Here is a 22,723-nt window from a genome sequence, read left to right as displayed (position 1 = left end):
AGGAGTTTAGAACATGATGTGGTATTTCCAATTAGTGAGAAATAAATAGGAATGGTCAACAAATGCTATTGGGATACTAGAGATCTGGAAAAAATTGCTCTTTCCCTCACAGCATACACAAAAATCCCACATTCCAGAGAGATTAATAATCTAAATGTTTTAAAGGAAAAGTAAAATAAATTTGTTAGAAGATTAATCACATTTTATCTCAGGGTGGAGAAAGTCTTCCTGTGAAAAATAAAAAGACATGTATGAGACAGGGAGAAAAATATTTGCCACAAGAATAACACAGGACCAGCACCCACAGCATATAAAGAACCCTAGCAACTCAACAAGAAATACATGACTATCCAAAATGTTTAAATGGGTAAAGACATGTATAGGAAAACTATGGTTAAAAAAAAATTAACCAGAAAAAAAAATCACCTAATACAAGCCCAATCCTGTAATAAATCTTTTCCAACATCCTCTTACTGAAACACTTGGTTCCCCACGGTGTAGACTCTCCTCTGCTGTAAAACGTAATAAATACAACTTGTTCAACTCTAGATGAGTACCTGGCATCTTTGTCTGAAGAGCACTGGTGGAGGAATGGTTAATTGTGAAATATCCATCCTTTGAAATACCAAATAATTGTTAAATATGCAGAAGCGGTTTATAATACTGACATAAGATCTCCAAAATAATAACTGAAAAAAAAAGTTGCAGAATATATACAGTGTGAATCCATATATACTGAAACAACAAAATGTTGCAATAGTAAGGTGTTCACAGGTCTGTTAAGTGTTTACTACTAGAAAGGAAAAAAAGATCGTAGTGCAACTGGCATTAGCGAAGACTGAGGTAAGGGGAAACTTTCCATTTTTGCTTCAATACTTTGCTTGACTTTTTTTTTTTTTTACACCAAGCAATTTATGTGTAATATACATAGTTTAAAAGATATTAATAGGATAAAATAAAATGGGACTCCTTCCTCACAACAGTTGTTTCAAAGTAAAGGTTTCTAGTGGTCTCCCCCACTACATGCTCTTCACTGCATCTGATCTAGTGAACCACTTGTTAGGACAAATGCACGGCTTAAACCTGTTAAATCACTACTTCATCGCATCATTTCATATACAGTTACTAAGGTTGTTTTAAGCTATTTTCTTTTAAATACAAGGTTACAGATAACTGAGATTGCTGGAAGTCTAATTATTAGATAGATGATTTTGATATCCAATGGAATGATTAAAATATTCAAGTACATAGATGTAAAGCTAAAAATTAAATTAAAATACAAAAGAAAATAGTGTCTCTCTTATGTAAGTCAAATGATAGTTTAAGTGAAAGCAACCTGAATGTTCCTAATTTTTGAAATCTAATTCTCAAAGGGTACATTTAATTTTAAATGGACTGTGTGTAATAAAATATTTTCTTCTGTAAATCTTAAATTAGAGTATTAAATTATTTCTGAATAACCTCCACTGACAGTTTTATGGTGTCCTCATAATAATGCTTTATGATATTGGCATCTATAATGTCTTTGTCCCACCCAATCATTTTCTTCGAGACCAAAAAAAAAGGTTAATGTAACTATGTTCAAAGCTGTTGAAAATAATTCTGCAGTAACATTTCACAGCTGAATTGCAAAAGAAGTAAAATTTCAATGATGAATGGAACATTTACTGAATAACTACAATGTATAAGCATTATATTAAATAAGTGCTTTGATTTTTTGCCATCTCATTTAATGATTACAAAATCCTATGAAGTTGAAATTATGCACACTTTGAGAGATAAAGAGCTCTGTTCAAAAAGATTAAATCATTTGCCTAGAACTCCAATGATAAGAAAATGGCAGGGCTAAGATTCAAATCCTGACTGACCCCACTCCAAAAGTTGATGGTCTCTCGTGGATTCCACACTTCGAGAGGAAACCACTACCCAAGTTTTTCTAAACAAATGATACCTCAGATCTCATTGCAATTTCTAGAATACTCCCTGCAAAAACAGTAAGAATTGTGAATGCATCTACCATATTGTTTTTCTTTAGACTAACACCTTATATAAAATTAAGTAATTAAATTCCTGGGTCAACAAAATGTAATACAAAAATTATAATGTCAATATATTGTATATATGCGACACAGTAAATATATGAACTATATTTATGAAAAATAACTCTAAATGGGAGTTTGAGGGCCTCTTGTCACAGCTACAAGAAGACAAGGTTTGAACTGACAAGGCATTTTTCTAATACATATATGTTTATAGAAAGCACTATACCCAAGTTTAAAGAAAAATGGTCAAGAAAAATTAAGTAAGGATGCCATTTACTAGTATTATTACACATTGACATTTAAAATTTTGTCCTTTTAAAAGGAAGTGATCTTTTACTGGAGAAAGACTTTCATCACTAATAACTGTTAAGTTTATTTGAAAGAAAAGAAAACTTCCTTTTTCCTTTCTCTTTTTTTGCTAAAGCTATAAGAAATGATATTTTATTAAGTGGAATTTGAGTAATGTTTCTATATAACATAAAACTTTTAATAATTCATTAATAACATACAGTTCAAAGAACTTACTCCTCTATTTTTTTTTCTTTAACTAGGTAAGTAATTGGCTCCTTATTAATAAATGCAACTATAGAAAATAAGGTAAGATTCAGGTCTAGAGATGCTACTTTTGAGATACTGGCATGCAACTGAGCTAGACTAATAAGCAGTTACAGTGTTACTCCAAGACAAAGCCTCGCAAATGTGAGCTTCACATGGAATCCAGTAACTCTCCTCCGATCTTTAAGTGCAATTTAAAGAGGCACCACAAGATGACACACTTCTTTAGGAGAAACAAACTAGTTTTTCAGCTAAATGGAAAAATAAGTTATAAAAGAATTCCCTAAATATTAAGAAACAAAACATACTACTTTAAAAAGAAGCCCTACTAGTATCCAAAATCTATAAAGAACTTATCAAACTCAACACCCAAAGAACAAATAATCCAATCAAGAAATGGGCAGAAGACATGAACAGACATTTCTCCAAAGAAGACATCCAAATGGCCAACAGGCACATGAAAAAGTGCTCAACATCGCTCGGCATCAGGGAAATCCAAATCAAAACCTCAATGAGATACCATCTCACACCCATCAGAATGGCTAAAATTAAGAAGTCAGGGAACGACAGATGTTGGCGGGGATGTGGAGAAAGGGGAACCCTCCTACACTGTTGGTGGGAATGCAAGCTGGTGCAACCCCTCTGGAAAACAGTATGGAGGTTCCTCAAACAGTTGAAATTAGAGCTACCGTTCGATCCAGCAATTGCACTACTGGGTATTTACCCCAAAGATACAAATGTAGGGACCCGAAGGGGTACGTGTACCCCAATGTTTATAGCAGCAATGTCCACCATAGCCAAACTGTGGAAAGAGCCGAGATGCCCATCGACAGATGAATGGATAAAGAAGATGTGGTATATATACACAATGGAATATTATGCAGCCATCAAAAGGAATGAGATCTTGCCATTTGCAACGACGTGGATGGAACTGGAGGGTGTTATGCTGAGTGAAATAAGTCAATCAGAGAAAGACATGTATCACATGACCTCACTGATATGAGGAATTCTTAATCTCAGGAAAGAAACTGAGTGTTGCTGGAGTGGTTGGGGGTGGGAGGGATGGGGTGGCTGGGTGATAGACATTGGGGAGGGTATGTGCTACGGTGAGCGCTGTGAATTGTGCAAGACTGTTGAATCACAGTTCTGTACTTCTGAAACACATAACGCAACATATTTTAAGAAAAAAGAAAAAGAAGAAGATAACAGGAGAGGAAGAAAAGGGGAGTATGTCAGAGGGGGAGACGAACCATGAGAGATGATGGACTCTGAAAAACAAACTGAGGGTTCTAGAGGGGAGGGGGGTAGGGGGATGGGTTAGCCTGGTGATGGGTATTGAGGAGGGCACGTTCTGCATGGAGCACTGGGTGTTATGAACAAACAATGAATCATGGAACACTGCACCAAAAACTAATGATGTAATATATGGTGATTAAAAAGAAGCCCTAATACCCTAATAAAATGACAACATAAGAATTAAATTTTAAAAACACTTTTTTTTTTTGCTTTCCTAAGGCATTTTCTACTTTCTAAAAGCACTTCCTCCCAACTGATGTTTCTCTAAAATTAAGGATTGTAAACTGATAAAATAAACTGACTTGGAAGTAGAATGCCTCTATAAACCTGTGTGTTGAACTGCTGCCATCTGCTGGCTCCTGACAAAACCTCAAGGTCAGACAATTGTGTGGATTTCCTTTCTTGGGCCCTACAGCCTTCTCTTTGACCACAATAGTGTTTAGCATGGATTTAACAGGGTGGAAGTATTTGTAAACCAGCCACTCCAAAAGAATCTCTCTGAGATTTGTTCATGTGTGCCTCCGACGGAAAAAAAAATATATATATATATATATATATCAGACAATAAAATGGGTATTAGAACAACTTTTCTGCTTAAATAAAAAGCCAACGTGTAACCAGTGGCCAACAATCTTCACCTGCCCCCAACACAGAAGTTCAAACAACAGGTCAGTTTCCTTTTTTGCTGATCAGAAAAATAGTAAGAAATAAGTGTGGCATTCTTCTGCACCTCAGGTGAAGAGTTTCTCAAAACTTGGTCACTGGACCACAAGCAAAATCATATGAGGTCCTTGATAAAATGCAGATTCCCAGACCACAAACAAGCCTGACATACTGAATCTGAATTTTTAAGAACCATAACCTGAAATTAGCTATCAATTACTCCAAGTGATTCTGATGTGCAATACAGTTTGAAAACCAAAGACAAAAGCTGAATTAAACAGAAAACAAACTAAAATAACCCCAGATATGGTTCTTTAAAAATAAAATAAAAATACCCTTCTAAAATTTGATTAAGGAAAAAGAGAAAAAAGAGAGGAAAAACTCGAAAGAAGATAATCTTAAGAGCATAAAACATGCAAATTTACAGCAACAAATCTGAAAAGAATAAGAACAAATGAACAATTTTCACTAGCAAAAAAGTACATTATTAAATTACCAAAGAAACAGTTTGACTAAACCAGTTACCACAGAATCAACTGGTAAGGTAATTAGAAGACTATCACTGAAAAGGAAAAAAGGATATATAATAAAATAGGTCCAAAGAGGATCTTTATTTAACATATAAGGAAAGGGTCATTCCAGTCCTAAACTGTTCCAATTCCAGAAAGCTCTCCAATTCCTTTAAGGAAGTGAGCAAAACGTTAATGAAAATCTGACAGATATCACCAAAAACAAAATTTAAGAAACTATTTGTGAAAATAAATACAAAAATACTATACATATATAAAGTATGTGTTAATCAACTTTATGTTATCAGTAAGGCTTCTGGTCAACAGTAAGCTATTAGTTAGGTTTTGGGGAATCCAAAGTTGTACTTTTCTACTGCAAATTTTTGATTGTGCAATGGGGGGGAGGGGTTTAGCACTAAGAGTCCCAGTATTGTTCAAGGGTCAACTGTCAATTCATAGTCTGCTGTGAATTAATAAACTAGAAGAAACTTTATTTTGTATGCTGCAGCATTCCCAGTGCCTACGACAATGTGTAACATATAGCAGGTATTCAATAAATATTTTGAAGGTCAAGTGAAGAGTATAAATTAGATTATGTGACTTAGTTAGGCTCTGTAAGTCAGTATTAAGAGAATTTCCAGATTTTAGATTTGTCTTCCCAATCAAACAAAACATAAAAGAATCTAAAAAACATAAGTCCTTAAATTTAAAAGACACAGTAAAATACAAATTATGCATATGCAGAGTATGGACATGTATAATCATGTATAGATAATACACTGCCTATGTATGCATACAGGGCATTTCTTTTGAATGTACACACTACCCAAGTAGATAGGGCATATAGAGTGTATGTGTATACTGTGTCTTTAATGAGTCCATAGGTAAAGAGACTAAACTAAATAAGGAACTATAACTAGTTATTCTAAGATGTCCATAGAAGCCAGAGAATAGGTCAGAAAAAAGGAATCAAAAACATTAGTCTTTGCCCTGATTCCACATCAAGTAAGTTATCTTAATAAAATTACGGTATTTGATTTCCTGTGAAATCTTCCCAACGGGAGAAGAAAAGTATATTGACCAGTCCACACTGCTTATAGTATTTCAAATGCTATCATTAAACTTTCATTCCACATTTCCAATCAATTTTGTGACTTAAAATGGTTTTAGTATTCTAAATCATGATTACCAATGAGTGAATTGATAAAACCAAGTTTCTGGCCCAAAACTGTGACCCTATCCACACCCGTCTCCCGGCCAAGCATAGTTAGAACTAAAATGAATCAATCTTTCTTTTTAACATTTCTCTTTGCTTACCACAGAATAATATGACTGTTCCTCCCTCCCTTCAAAACCTGGCCTCTGCCCACCTTGCCATCCTCCTCTCCAACCATAGCCCGCATACTATTTAGGTCCTTCTATACATACTCTTGTGTTTCAGCAAATCAAGCTAGAGTACCTATAGTGCACACACATGCCTGTGGAAGTTTGCTGTATGTGCCTCTTAAGTCAGGTGCAGACACAGCTGCCTCAATCTGCATGGCAAATTAACTGATCCTTCAAAATTCTGTTAAGGGGCGTGACATCTCTTCTGAAACTTCTCTGAACGCTTCATCTTTCGACATTTTCTCATTTCCTTCTCCATACTATGTCTGCATCTTATCCCTACTTCCACTGTTACATGTTATCAATTTATTTGTATATGTGGTTAAGCACATAACAGCATTCAATAAATGTTTGAAGAAAAATAAATACTTATTATTCACTAAAATTATTTATCTCAATAAACCAAAGACTCATACCTGAGCCTGAAGAAGAAATAAGAGAAAAATCCTATCAAGAAACCAAGCCTGGGTAGCTCAGTTGGTTAAGTGGCCAGCTCTTGGATTTCTACTAAGGTCATGATCTCAGGGTCCTGGGATCAGGCCCTGTATAGGGCTCTGTGCTCAGCAGGGAGTCTGCTTGAGGATTCTTTCTCCCTCTGCCCCTCCCCCCCACACGTGCTCGCTCTCTTTCAAATAAATAAATAAATCTAAAAAAAAGAGAAAGAATGCGAAAAAGAATGCAAAGCCAACTCCAAAGGATAAGAACAAGCTTTAAACAGCTGTTATTATTTCAACAAACATATTGACCAAGCCTCCTGCTGGGTGGCAGGATTATAGAAATATAAGAAAAACCCAGGGCCTAGACTAAGGGTTGGCAAGCTATAGTCAATGACCTAAATCTGGGCAATGTCATTTTTAAAAATAAAGTTTTATTGGAATTCAGTCACATTCATTTTCATAGTCTAATGCTGTTTTCATACCACTATAGCAAAACTGAGTAGTTGTGACATAAGACTGTCTAGCCTACAAACCCTAAAATATTAATTATCTGGCCCTGTGCAGGAAAGGTCTGCCAACCCCTGGTCTAGAAGGAATTCAAAGTCCACACAGAGCTGAGGGCCAATTGTTTGAATATTCCCAGAGGTGCAAAGGGAGGATGTCAGGGAAAGCTTAATAGATGAGATGGTTTGCTGGGACTTAAGTAAAGATTGGGAAGCAACCTGACACAGAACTAAGGAAGAATGTTCCAGGTGGAGTTAATCACATGGGAAATGGGCTGAAGGCAACAGGATACAGAGCATATCTCGGGAACTGCAAGAGTTTGGTATTGTTAGGGTATAGTGAACAAAATGGTAAAACACAAGGTTGGAGAGAAGGGCACCATAAACTGCATATACCAAGATGAAGAGTTTGTATTTTAAAAATATATATCACGGGGCACCTGGGTGACTCAGTTGGTTAGGTGTCCAACTCTTGGTTTCAGCTCAGGTCATGGTCTCAAGGTTGTGAGATCAAGCCCCACCTCTCTCTCTCTCTCTCTCTCTAAAATAAATAAATAAAATCTTTAAAATACATATATATGTGTGTGTATGTGTGTGTGTATGTATACACACATTTTGTGCTTACACTTGCCAAAAAAATCAAAAACAAACAGAAAAAACAAACCACTTCTGAAAGGACACACAGGAAACGAAAAGAATTTACAAGAAAACACAAATAAATGGGAAAATATTCCATTCTCATGGATTGGAAGAATTGATATTGTTAAAATGTCCATACTACCCAAAGCAATCTACAGATTCAATTCAATCCCTATTAAAACTCCAATGGCATTTTCACAGAAATACAACCATCCTCAAATTTGTATGGAACCACAAAAGACCCCAAAAAGCTAAATCCCAGTCTTGAGAAAGAACAAAGCTGGAGGCATCATGCTCCCTGATTTCAAACTATTTTACAAAGCTATGGTCATCAAAACAGTATGAAATTCAAGACAATGGAACAAAATAGAATCCAGAAATCAAATCACACATATATGATCAACTGATTTCCAAAAGGAGCCAAGAATATACAATAGGAAAAGGACAGTCTCTTCAATAAACAGTATTGGGAAAACCTGACAGTCACATGAAAAAGAGTGAAACTAGACTACTATATATAAATACACACACACACAAATACAATATTTTATTTAGCCATAAAAAGGAATGAAATCCTGCCATTTGCAACGACATGGATGCACCTTGAGGGCATTATGCTATGTGAAGTAAGTCAGAGAAAAACAAATAGCATATGATCTCACTTATATATCAAATCTTAAAAAAAAATCAGATTGATGATTCTGTAGATGCAATGTAGAACTATGCTAGAAGGAGGGAGTAGTCAGGAAGCTATTACTATTCTACTGACTGTTTAAAGCAAATACATTAATAACACATGAAGTAAAATATAGGACGAAAATAGCTTGAAGGATATAAGAGAAGTAAAAGGAAATATATTATTGTAAAATATTAAGTAGAGGAAGACTATGATAAGTTAAGGATGAATACTATAAACTCTATATTAACCATTAAAAAAATGATAATACAAATGGGTTTAGATAAAAGCGAAAAGAGAAAATTAAACGGAATTTTAAGAAAATTTGCTTAATCCAAAAACAGGTAGGAACAGAGAGATAAAGAAAAAAAGAACAGACAAGACAAACTGAAAAGAGCAAAATGGGAACATAAACCAACCATATCACTAATTACATTAAATATAAATGTACTAAGCCCTTCAAATTAAAGGACAGATTGTCATGCTAGATACAAAACAAGACCCAACTACATGCTCTTCACAAGAGATGTACTTTAAAAATAACAACACTGTCATGTCAGGATGGCTGAGTGGTCTAAGATGTCAGTCAGACTAAAAACAACACTGATAAACTGAAAGAAAAAGGATAGAAAAAGATGAATATTACTAATAAAAAAAGCCAGCACAACTGTATTAATATCAGAAGATTTCAAGACAAAAATCACTCCCAGAGTCTAGATATGAAGAGGGGCATTTCATAATGCTAAAAGGACAAATCCATAGCAGACAAAATGTTTGTGCCCCAATTAACACAATTAAAAATACAAAAAGCAAGAATTAAAAGGAAAAATAGACAAATCGACTGTTATAGTCAGGGTTAACACTTCACGTTAGAAAAAGCAGACATGAACAGTTACATCAATATTGATCTATAAAACCCATTAGAGTAGTTGCTCATTGGTGGGAGTGGAGGAGGATACTTAAGTGTAACAGGAACAAAGGGAAAATTTAAAACTGAATTAAACAGATTAAAGCCTTATATAGACTAATGATAGGAATGATTCCATATATTAAAGATATGTGTACCTCAATTATCTGGACATCAGATTAAAAAGGAAAATTAAGAATCAAATTTATTGGAAAATGCTAGTATTACAGATATTTTTCTTACCAGCATCACCGTTAAATTCATAACTCTTCCAAGGTTATCAATGTAGTAGACACTGTCTTGATACCATGAATCACAGTGTAGGTAATTATACATTCCAAAAGCATGCATGTGTTCCAGTGTATATTGATCATCTCGAAGTTTTACTTCTGCCACGGCTGAAATATAAGAAAAATAAACATACACATCACAAATTTGTCTCAGATTATTTCTTTCTGCAGAATGCTTACAGGGTGAAGAAACTGCAGAAAGCAATCACAAAGGTCTTTGGGACAAATTCACTATATTATTTATTCTAAAACAATTTCTAGGCACTGTGTATAGAGGATAAACAGTAAGTAAAACTGAAAGATCCCTGACAGTAGTCATAAGAGAGGGCCTTTCATGCCATTACCATCTTTTCTTTTAGGCACCTCTTCCTTGTAATTATGAATAAAAAGAACAGGGAAATTCTAAAATTGAAGATCTTCTGTCTTTTGGGCAAATATTAAGTATTTTATAGGGAATTTTTGTAGTTTTTAAAATGCTTTTACCTCTATTATATCTCATTCCTTTTTTTTAACACATTAAGAAATAATGTTTTTATTATTTCATTATACAATTATGGAAACAAATGTAAGCACAAATGGTGATTTCTCCAATGTTTTATCACATCTTTCAAGAGTACAGAACAAAATATTCTACCTGTAATAGAAACAAGGTTTCCTAGTTAAAGAACAGTGTTTTCCACTAGGGCATTAGCGATTTCATAATTTTATTTTTACTTTTTTCCACCTTTATTGTGATGTAATTGACATATAACATTGTATAAGTTTAAGGTGTACAATATAATGACTTGATATATGAACATATTGTGAAATGGTTACCACAGTAAGTTACTGAACATATCCATCACCTCACAGTTATTTTTTTTGTGATGAGAACTTTTAAGATCTACTCTCTTAGCTACTTCCATAATTTTTTTTAAAGATTTCATTTATTTATTTGACAGAAAGAGCACGTGAGCACATGCACAAGTAGGCAGAGCAGCAGGCAGAGGGAAAGGGAGAAGCAGGCTCCCCGCTGAGCAGGGAGCCCGATGTGGGACTGGATCCCAGGACCCTGGGATCACGACCTGAGCCGAAGGCAGCCACTCAACTGACTGAGCCACACAGGCGCACCTACTTCCATAATTTTAATCTATTAAATGTGATCTCTGCTTCCTCTCTTTCTTCCCTCATATGCAGATAAGAACACTTACAGCTCAGGGCTGGCCATGACTTAGAATTAATTTCTGCTCTGACAGGAAATATTTAAGTAAACTATGCTGGGCCTATACCTTACCTTAATATAAAACTCAACTTACTGTAAATAAAAAATTTAAAAATAAAAACAAAAACTCAACTTACTGTATTCTAATTGCAATTTTTTTTCCATAATGTTCATCAGTTCCTATTTCTATTACCTGCCTTGAGTCCTTCCTGACTTATATTCATTCACTGATTTATTCAGCAATATTTTAATAAGCACCATTGATACAATGATGAGCAAAAAGCAGAGAATCTGGGCGCCTGGGTGGCTCAGTTGTTAAGCGTCTGCCTTCGGCTCAGGTCATGATCCCAGGGTCCTGGGATTGAGTCCCACATCAGGCTCCCTGCTCAGCGGGAAGCCTGCTTCTCCCTCTCCCACTCCGCCTGCCTGTGTTCCTGCTCTCTCTCTGTCTCTCTGTCAAATAAATAAATAAAATCTTTAAAAAAAAAAAAAGCAGAGAATCTACCTTCTTAGCACTTATGATTCAGTGAGGAAATGGACATTAGTTAAATAATCACATAGGTAAATATATAATGAAAACTGTAACAAATGTTGGGAAGAAAAATTACCGGGTACCATGAGAACAAATAACACTGCACACTGATCTATGGAGGAGGGGAACTGATGAAAGCTTTCAGAAATACAAGCCAAGCTAGAAAGAATAAAGTTAATTTATGAAGAAATATATCTCTATGCACACGCGCACACACACACACATGCAGAAGGAAAAGCAGGCAAAGCCGGAGGTAAAACTTGCGTTCAAAGAACCAAAAGAAGGCCAAACTGGCTGAAATACAAAGCACAATGGAGATCTGTACAAGAAAAGGCTACAGATAAACAAAGCTAGAGAACTGGGCAGGAGTTGGGTCATGAAAGGCCTTGTCTTTATCAATAAAGTTAATGTAGTTCATTTAAGTTTTTAAGCAGGAGAGTAAAGTTCAGATTTGAATTTATAAAAGATTACTTATAACTACAATATGTAAAACGGACTGAAGGAAAGCAAGGTAAAATCCAGTGTAAATATTAATAAACTGAAACCTCACTAAAAATACAGTGGAGAAGCTAGCAGGGGGAACCCAACCATTCAACATCAATTACAGGAAGTATTGTTAATTACAGACCCCAACAGCAGAATATTCAATAGGAAAGAATCACCAATTACAGGCCCCAAAAGGGAAAAGATGTACACTGCATCTCCTACAAGAAATGGCACTACCCCTGCAACTCAATTAATGAGAAATCAACATTACCCTGTACTCTAGCTTTTCAGTGGACTTTCATTCAAAACAGCCCCTCTCAACTTCCTCCTTCTTCTCCATAAAATAACTTCCCTCTTCTTTGTTTGCTGAGCTTGCCTATGGTTTTGCTGTAGCTTGCATGTGCCAAATTGCAATTCTCTAATATTCCCAAATAAATCCATTGTTGACAAAATAACTTGGCTGTTTTATTTTTATGGTTAACACGAGGAAGATCCATTAGAAAGTTATTGCAGTCATCTTGGTAAACGATGAGTGACTAAAGTTTGGAGGCATTTCAAGGGTAAAATCGTAACTTTATTATGGATCTGATGTAGGTTGAGGAAACTGCTATTTATAATTCAAGGAAATACTTATTTTATAAGGAACACTTAGAAATATATATTCCACTGATTAGGAGGGAAACAACCAATTCTTGGTTTTCTAGCACCACAGTGTGGATGAAACTCAATACTGCAAGAAATGTGCAAGGTAATATAATGGCCCAAATAATAATGATATGACAAATACATTTTCTTCATATTTGTACCAAAGACCCTGAGCAATCCCAAACAAGCCAGAGACTTCTTAGCCCTCTGCCTTATTATAATATCCCATCTGTGAACATTAGGGTTCTGGAAAACCATTATTGGGTGACTATAATACAGCCTAAGTCTTCTGTTACTGCATTTGGACAAAATAATTTACTAAGTTATTAGGACACAGAAATGAGCATAGGGTATATTACATACTTAATAATTTGTAAAAGCTTATTAGTGTATAGAAAAAGCCGCATCTCTGGCCTCAAATGAGAAAGGAAAAGTTATCATTGCATTTTTCATGTAAACCATCTTGAGTTTATAAAAGGAGAGGCAGAACACCTGAAAGGAAAAAGCAGTGTCCACAATGTAATGAACTTAATCACTGGCAGCTCTCTTTCATAGAACCTCCTAAGAAAGGAGGAGGAGAGTATGGAGTCTCAAATCTCTGCTGGGATCTTGGAAATGGTGGAAGAAGGTGAACCTCTTTAACAGAAGGCTAAGAGGCCAGAGTAGTAAATATTTTATTATTTAATATTATCTTGCATCAGAAATAAAAGAGCTTTGCTAAAAAAAAATCCTTCTCTTTTTAGTCTTTTAAAAAGAACTTAGGGCCCGACAAGAAAATCTCCTTAATCTTTACCTAGATTTCTCATAAAACATGTATGAAACCTCAAAAACCTATAGTTTCTCATTCACAAATTATTTATTTATTTATTTATTTTTTTAAAGATTTTATTTATTTATTTGAGAGAGAGAGAATGAGAGATAGAGAGCACGAGAGGGAAGAGGGTCAGAGGGAGAAGCAGACTCCCCGCTGAGTAGGGAGCCCGATGTGGGACTCGATCCCGGGACTCCAGGATCATGACCTGAGCCGAAGGCAGTCGCTTAACCAACTGAGCCACCCAGGCGCCCCTCACAAATTATTTATTGAATGTCTACTACATGTACTGTGCCTGGCACGGGGCATACACTGGTAAGTATAAAACAGACATGATCCTTGTAATAGTGTCAAAAATGGTTACAATTACTGCTTCTTGGCCTTTCAAAATATACTGTTATGTTGAACCATGTGCAATTGCCAATATTCAACTCTTCTGACACCAATTAAATATGATTCATTCTAAAACCTATATAAGCAGAGTAGTTTTTAAAAAAAAAAGTGGGCAGAGAAACAAAGAACATTAAAACGTTGACTTACAAAGCCTACTTCTTAGGCTATTTATCTTCTAATCATACCCAATAAATTAAGTCTTTTCGCCTAGTTACTCAGTTTGCTATTTGTGTATAAAGATGTAAAAAAAAGTACAGTAACCTCCTGCCCCATTATCTGCAAGGGATATGTCCTAAGATCCCCAGCGGATGCCTGAAAGCACAGATAGTACTAACCCCTATATATACTTTTTTTCTTATACATACATACATACATACCAATAATAAGTTTAATTTAGAAATTACGCCTCGTAAGAAATTAACAATAACTAATAATAAAATAGAACAATTATGGCAATAACCTGTCATAAAAGTTACATGAATGTGGACTCTCTCTCAAATATTGTATTCACCCTACTTCTGGTGATGCTGTGAGATGATAAAATGCCTATGTGTGAGCTAAAGTGAGGGGAATGACATAGGCATTGTGATGTAGTGTTAGTTACTACCGATCTTCTGACATAAATACATCAGGAGGAGGATCACCAGCTTCTGCACCACAGGTGACATGGGTAACTAAAACTGCAGACAGTGAAACTAAAACTGTGGGTAAGATGTAACTACTATGTGCAAGTCCATGTTATGAATTCTGAAGTAAGATTTATGGAATATAACAGAACTAGAACTCGGAGCATTGCTCCCACTAACCTATTTTATATAATGCTTCTGCACAAATTAACATAATCATCTACCCCTCTTCCCCATATTTTCTACCCCAAGAGCAGATATGAATTTTACAGTAAACTCTACATAAATTCAATGGGTACCTAGCTCTCTTCTCCCTTTACTCCAATTATAGCCTAAATCTTCACCAGCTTTTACTCTCCCTCCACTGAAGAAGAGTCCAGAGACCACACACATTAGAAAAAAGCATGAGCTTTGACACTGTCAAGTAGTTTAAGTTACTAGCCTTTCTACCCTATCTCCTCATCTGTAATGAAATTTAATTAATACTTGTCCTATAAAATTACTGACAAGCTTAGCCTTAAACCATGTAAAGTATTTGCTATATGACACGTAAGAAGAAAAAGAAGTGTTGATTTCCCTGTTTCTCTTCTCCGGTCCATGGTTAATTGTCACATAGTTCTTTATTATTCCATTCTCTTCTACCTCTTCTAGAGTAAGAGGGAAGTATTAGGCACTCACACAAGGCTGGGAACTATGACTGTTCCCAAAAGGCAGAATGGAGAAAACGCCTAATTCACGGGATAATGGGTAGAGTACACAGAAAACTTTTGTCTCAGTAGTGTGCAATATTAGCCCTAAACTGAACACTGCTCCAGACCAGTCTAACAAATCATAAAACACTAAATGAAATTAGTCTGTTTCCAGTAACTCAGTTGCATCCCAGAATAAAGTTGACCAAGTTTGTAAGAATACAAATCTATCCTCCAGCCAACAATGTAAAATTCACCATTTCTAGCATCCAGTCAAATATTACTACACATGCAAAGAGGGAAAAAAACCAAAACCCATAATGAAGAGATTAATCAATCTACAGCTCAACATAACTGACAGAGAAGTTATAATTAGCAGAACAGAACACTGGAAGTTATTAAAGTACATCCCTATGTTCAAAACAATAGACACGAAAAATGTAAAAAAGACGAAAACTGTATCTATGACGAAAAATACAAATAATGGGATTAACAACAGGTTAGACATTGCAAAAGAAAAGATTAGTGAACGTAAAGGCATGAAAATAGAAATTATCCAAAATGAAACACAGGAAAAAAGAACAGAAAAACACACACAAATCAAGAGCACTGATGAGCTGGGATCAATTTCCAGCAATCTAAAAATGGGCAACTGGATTCCTCAAAAAAAAAAAAAAAAAAGGAAAGAAATAATGGCTGAACACTTTCCAAATTTGAAAACTATAAACCCAAGGATCTAGATAGACCAACAAAGCACAAAACTCATGAAGAAAACCACCGCAAGGCACAACATAATCAAACTGCTCAAAACCAACGTAAAAGAGAAAAAAGACATGTCATGTATAAAAGAATAAAGATTGGAAAACACCACATTTCCATCAGAAACAAAAGCGAGAAGACAGTGGGGTAACATCTTTAAAATACAGCTGACCTTAGAACAACACAATGGTTAGGAGCACTGACTGGTACACATTCAAAGATTCACCTATATCTTTTGACTCTCCATAAACTAAACTACTAATAGCCTACTGTTGACCAGAAATTTCACCAATAACAAAGTCAATTAACACATATTCTGTATATGTATTATATAGTGTTTTCTTAAAATAAGATAGAAAAAAGAAAGTGCTATTAAGATAATCATAAAGAAGAGAAAACACATTTATGGTCTGCACTATATTTATTGAAAAAATCCAAGTATAAGTGGACCTGCATATTTCAAACCCACATTATTCAAGGATCAAATGTATTGAAAACGAAAAGGTATCAATCTAGAATTCTACATATGACAAAAGTGTTTTTTGAAAACACAAATACAACAGCGTAAAGGCCAGGAGGAAAGAAACAGAAGTATACTATTGTAGGGTCTTATATTACAAGTTAAGTAGTGTAACATTATTTGAACGTATCATGTAATAAGTTAAAGATGTATACTCCAAAGCAACTAGTAAAATAACAAAGAGCTATAGCTAATAAACCAAAAAATGTGATAAAAATGATTTCATAAGAAAATACTCAATCCAAAAGAATATAAGAAAAATGGAAATGGAAAAATGGAAAAATGAAAAAAAGAAGAAAATTTTGTCTTCCCAAAGACTAGAGAGGACAAACAAGATCAAAGACCCAAACTAACAAAATCAATAATCACATCAAATGTAAACAGTCTAATTAAAAGGTAGAGATTTGGGGGTGCCTGGGTGGCTCAGTCGTTGGGCGTCTGCCTTCGGCTCAGGTCTTGATCCCAGAGTCTTGGGATGGAGCCCCACGTCAGGCTCCCTGCTCTGCGGGAAGCCTGCTTCTCCCTCTCCCACTCCCCCTGCTTGTGTTCCCTCTCTCACTGTGTCTCTCTCTGTCAAATAAATAAAAATCTTTAAAAAAAAAAAAAGGTAGATTGTCAACTTGAATAAAAAAGCAAGACTCAACTACTTCTGCCAATAAGAAATACATGTTAAATACTAAAACACAAACAGGTTAAAGGTTAAAAGATAGAAATAAATACACACACTATGGTAACATTTAGCAAAAGAAAGCTTGAGTGACTATTTTAGTATCAGACAGGTTTCAGAGCAGAGTATCACCAAGAATAAAGGCTATTTTTTAATGACAAAGGTGGCAATTTATTAAGAGGACATAATAATAGTATTTATGCAACATAACAGAGCTTTATTTTTTTAAAGATTTTATTTATTTATTTATTTATTTGAAAGACAGAGAGAGAGAGCACATGCGAGAGAACAAGTGGGGTGAGGGGCGGGGGAGAAGCAGGCTCTCTGCTGAGCAAGGAGCCTGATGTGGGGTTAGATCCTGGAACTCGGGGATCATGACCTGAGCCGAAGGCAGACGCTTAACCGACTGAGCCACCTAGGCGCCCCCATAACAGAGCTTTAAAATATATGAAGCAAAAACTGACAGAACTGCAAGGAAAAAGGGAAAAATCCACAATGGAAGAGATTTCAATATCCTCCTCCCACACAAGCATGAACTAAAAGTAATTATGCTGAGTAAAAGCAAGACAAAAAAGAGTACATACTGTATAATTCCATGTATATAAAACTCCAGGAAATGCAAACTAATTTATCGTGACAGAAAGCACAGCAGTAGTTGCTTAGGGACTGAAGGGGGTACGTGGAGGAACAGAGGGCTAATTACAAAGGGCACAGGAAGTTTTGAGGATGATAGTTAAGTTTAATATCTTGATTATGGTGAGAATTTCATGAGTGTGCATATATGTCAAAATTTGCCAACCTGTACACTTAAATACGTGCAGTTTATTGTCAATTATCCCAATAAACCTATTTAATGTGCGTATGTGATATAAAATCATCTGTTATTCACCAGGCACACTCTGGCCTAGAAGTAAAGCACTGAAAGATGGACACTGGAACCACTGATAACCAAACCAATAGTCTTAAAAGAGAAACCAGACACCAAATGCTACAAAGTACGATAAAGTCTATGACCAGGTACAGTAGGAGAGCAGATTACAGATTCTAATTTGTACAGATTCTGTAGTATAGATTCCAACTAGGTAGTCAAGAAAGGAATCTCTGAGTAACTAACATGTAAACCAAGATGAACAAATGGAGTATGAGTTAGCTAGGTGAAATATAGGGGAAAACATATACAAAGACAGTTACACAATGAGGAGTTTAGGAAAAAAATATGTACAGACTGTCCCCAACTTAAAATGGTTCAACTTGGGATTTTTCGACTTTGCAATGATGCAAAAGTAATATATTCAGTAGAAACTGCACTGTGAATTTTGATTTTTTTTCCCAGGCTAGTGATATGCAGCAGGATATTACTGGTGATGCTGGGCCATGGCAGCAAGGTACAGCTCTCAGTAAGGCACGTGACTGATCATGAAGGTAAACAACACTTACAACCATTCTGTACCCACATAACCATTCTGTTTTTTACTTTGTATTCAATAAGTTACATGAGACTCAACAATTTATTATAAACTAAACTTTGTGTTAGATGATTTTGCCCAACTCTAGGCTACTGCAAGTATTCTGAGCACACTTAAGGTAGGCTATGTTAAGCTATGGTGTTAGGCAGATTAGGTGTATTGAATGCATTTTTAATTTAACATGTGTTTGTCTGGACATAACCCCATCGTAAGTCAAGGAAGACCTGTATAAGGTAAATGCCCAGAAATGGAATTGCTGGGTCAAAGGGCAATCACAGTTTTATAAAAAAGGGAGTTTTTTGCTTAATTCTTTGGAATACATAACCTGACAGTTATTGTTTATGCAGCAAAGGGAACTTTAGAACAATTTACTAACATTATTTAAAACAAGAGAATAAAAATAAACCAGTATTCCAAGCTCTTTGAAACCAGAGCACATCTTCACCCTCACATCCTAAATGCAGTTTCACACACCATCCACTAACATTTTGCTGAATTAATGTATACTCCTTGGGTAGCAAAGAAGAAATCAAGTTGCCAAGAGGAACTCCTCAATCATACCTCACTATCTCTAGAAATGACAGTTTTTAAAAGAATTAACCTCTCCATCCTCCTCCTCAGGTAGCAATTCTTAATGAAAACCCCTCACATGAACTATTGCAAAAGCCTCCAAACTGGTCTCCCTGTCTCTATTCCTCCAATCTTCCAAATTCAACCTCAACAGAACCTAAGATTAAACCACTCAATCTCTAAATGTTTCTTCTCTATACCTAAAACCCTAAATGGCATCTCATCACCTCCAACTGTGTATCCCAAACACAGTCTCCAAAACCAACAATGGTGAAAAGAGGAGAAAACAATGACAACTTAGCGAATTATTAATAAAGTTAACGTATTTGATTTAGAGGACTATTGGGAAAGTTTGCTTCCTGCTTTTTTGATGTTAAAATATCCTTTTGCTTATGAAAGAATGGGTGAGGACATCAGTTTTTAAGAAACATCTCCCATAAGGAGCTAGAGTTTATCAAGCTAAGCCAAACAAGTCAGTCATAGCAAGACAAATACCGTTTGATTTCAGTCATACGTGGAATTGAAAAACCAAAACAGATGCACATGGGGAAGGGGGAAAAAAGAGGGAGGCAAACCATAAGAGACTCTTAACCATAAAGAACAAACTGAGGGTTACTGGAGGGGAGGTGGGCAGGGCATGGCTAAATGGGTGATGGACTTTAAGGAGGGCACTTGTGATGAGCAATGGGTGTGACACGTTAAGTGAAGAATCCCTAAATTCTACTCCTGAAACCGATATTACACTATATGTTAGCTAACTAGAATTTAAATATAAACTTGAAACAACAACAAAAAAAGAAACATCTCCATTTAGCAAATTAAAAAGTTGGCAAATCTTTGACAGCTGAGCTTTATTTTTCATTTTAAGGGCTGGAGAAAATGTCTGGGAAACACTGACTTACACACACCAGAGGTGTGGATAAAGTCCACAAGGCAAACAGTGCCCTCACCTATTTTTCTAAGTTGTCTCTATTTCCCCAGGAGAGTTTTTGCTCCAGCTATAGGAGGACTGCATCATTGTCCTACACACAACCTACTTACTCTCTCCCATTGCTCAGGCTTCTTCAGGATTGGAATGGCCTCAATACCAATTCCTCCTTTTCTTCATGCACTCTATTTATTGAGCACCTACAATGCTAAGCACTAGGGACAGAGTAGTGAACAAAAGAAAACATTACTGTCTCCATGGAGCTCACAGTCTAGTGGAGGAAACAGGATATCAATATAAAATTAAAAACTAAGATGATACTGCTTTACAGAGAATGGAAGGAAGGAGACTGGAATGGCGGGAAAGCTAGTCAATACTACAGTTCAGGTAAGAGATAACTGTGATTTGGAGAAGGGTGGAGGCAAAGAGAAGTCAAATTTTGAGCTGACTGTGTTGCTGACAGACTGAACAGAGGGACTAAAAGAAGAAATACTCCATGACTCCAACATAGAAACTATATAGACTTGCACAATAGTCCCAATTTTTTATGCCTCCCTGGATCTATGCCCTTTGCTATGAGCTTGCTACACTGACCTTAAGGCTTGTTTATACGTCTTGTTTGGACCAATGGGACAAGAGCAAACTTATTCCAGGCAGTAGCCTGAAAAAAGTGCCTGTGCACTGCTACTTTTCTCTTGGACTAAGCCTGGGCTAGCCCGCTAAAAATGAGAGACCACATGGAGTAGAGCTAAGCAAAGACCATTTGAAATAATCTTATACCAGTCTATAGCCAGAGAATCCCCAAACATATGGGGAAGTCCAGCCAAGATGAGCAGAGCCACCAAACCACCATAACTGAACAAAGATGCAGGAATGAGTCCAACCACTACTAGAAGAACCACCTACCTAACTTGTCGACTTGTGAGCAACAATTAATTGCTTACTCTTCTGGCCACTGAGTTTAATGCACAAGCTAAACACAGGGATACCAATTACTGATATGGGGTAGAAGAAGGAAAGGAAGGGAATTAAAAGAAAAGCTAAGCTCATTTTATCTTACCCCAGTCAATGCTTACCTCTCCTTCAAAACTCAACTTAGATATCAACTCCTCCAGGAAGCCTTCCCAGATCCCCAGGCTGGTTTGGAAAGATATTTAAGTACTTCCATTACGTTCTGTGCATAACCCAATCACTGCCTTACCACACTGTTTTGTAATTATGTTTATACTTTTCTTCCCAAGAAGCCAACTACACTTTTATGTTACAGACTGTATCATATTCATCCTGATACCAGCTTGTAACATAAAACAGGCTCTCTCAATAAATATTTCCAAATTTTATAAATCAATTAATAAACACTTATTTGACAACAGTCCTTTAACTCTAGATCAGTATTTCTCAATGTGTGACCCACTGACAACATGCACCAGAACCAGTAGAGGTATGTACTAAAAATGCAAATCTCTGTGCTCTTTAATGAAAATGCCATTCATTACCTCGTAAGAAAGAACAAGGATGAATTTTTTGGCCAGCCTCAGATACACAAAACAAATAGCAGAAGTGTAGGTACTAAATCAACTTTTCCTCAAAATTTTCTAGAGATGTTCCCTACGATAATGTCCTTAGTCTGACAACACCTCTGTTAACTGAAAACGCTCTGAACCGCAACGGAGTCTCTTCTACGAAACGGGTCTCCGCCAGAGGAAACAGGAACTGGGGGTCCTCTCAGGAGGTGTGGCTTCCCAATGCACAAGGTTACACACGGTTACAGGGGATGCTCGAAAGCGAAACAAGTCCTGAGTTTTCTCCGCAGCAGGGCCCAGCCAGAGACGGACAGGCGACCGAAGCCCAGGCAGCAGCCGCGTGCCGCTTGACGAACCTCGGAGCCCGGGCGCCCGAGCCAGCGCCGGCCCAGGGTCTCGCTAATTAAGAGCCGCGCCAAAGAGGCTCCCACTGGGTTCCGGGATGGGCGTCCGTCTCCAGGGCGGCCACCCTCGGTCCACCCCAGCCCGACGGGCCGTGCAGAAGGCCCCGGTCGCCTGCCCAAGTCAGAATGGAAGAAAATGAGGGAAGGGTCCGGCCGCTGGCAGCCGACAGGGGAAAGGACTAGAGTGCCAGGGGGCGCCGCCGCTTCCCACCTGCGTCAAGCTCCAGCTGGTAACAGGGCAGCGGCTCGAGGGAGAGCTTGTAACCCTCGAAACGCGGGTCCAACAGAGGTCTCTTCACGCGCAGAGAGCAATTAGCAGCCACCTCCATAGCCTTCTGGGCCGTAGCGTGAGAATTAATAAAGCTCTTGTTGAAAGGTCCGCGCTTCGCTCGTAGCGCCGAGGATGCCAGGCGGCGTGGTTCCCATCCCAGAAAACGCTGCGGTGCAGGATGCCTTCTGGGAAATGTAGTGTCCATGAAAAAGTTGCATGACGGGCTGGGTAGTTTTTCGGAGACTTAACGCCCGCACGACAGCATGGTCTGGACTCTCTTACCCAGAAGGCTGAGCTACCAGGAGGCGGCCCGCGCTGGTTAAATTCTC

General features: G+C 36.8%; 1 protein-coding gene across 1 annotated transcript in view; it reads right to left on the bottom strand.

Annotated features, from left to right (window-relative positions):
• The window catches only part of NUDCD1 (NudC domain containing 1), a 75,811-nt gene extending 53,189 nt beyond the window's left edge, over window positions 1–22,622 (bottom strand). Inside the window, exons 1-2 of the mRNA XM_028122504.2 lie at window positions 22,335–22,622; window positions 9,857–10,011 (exon numbers count right to left, since the gene is read on the bottom strand). Coding sequence (XP_027978305.2) covers window positions 9,857–10,011; window positions 22,335–22,599 — 420 coding nt within the window. The 5' untranslated portion in view covers window positions 22,600–22,622. The remainder of the gene's footprint in view (window positions 1–9,856; window positions 10,012–22,334) is intronic.
• Between the last annotated feature and the right edge of the window lie 101 nt (window positions 22,623–22,723).

Source organism: Eumetopias jubatus, unplaced genomic scaffold (assembly GCF_037043125.1).
Source record: "Eumetopias jubatus isolate StellerSeaLion01/CBP00866 unplaced genomic scaffold, mEumJub1_p1.0 scaffold_4, whole genome shotgun sequence".
NCBI lineage: Eukaryota > Metazoa > Chordata > Mammalia > Carnivora > Otariidae > Eumetopias > Eumetopias jubatus.
This window is presented reverse-complemented; position numbering and strand designations above follow the sequence as displayed.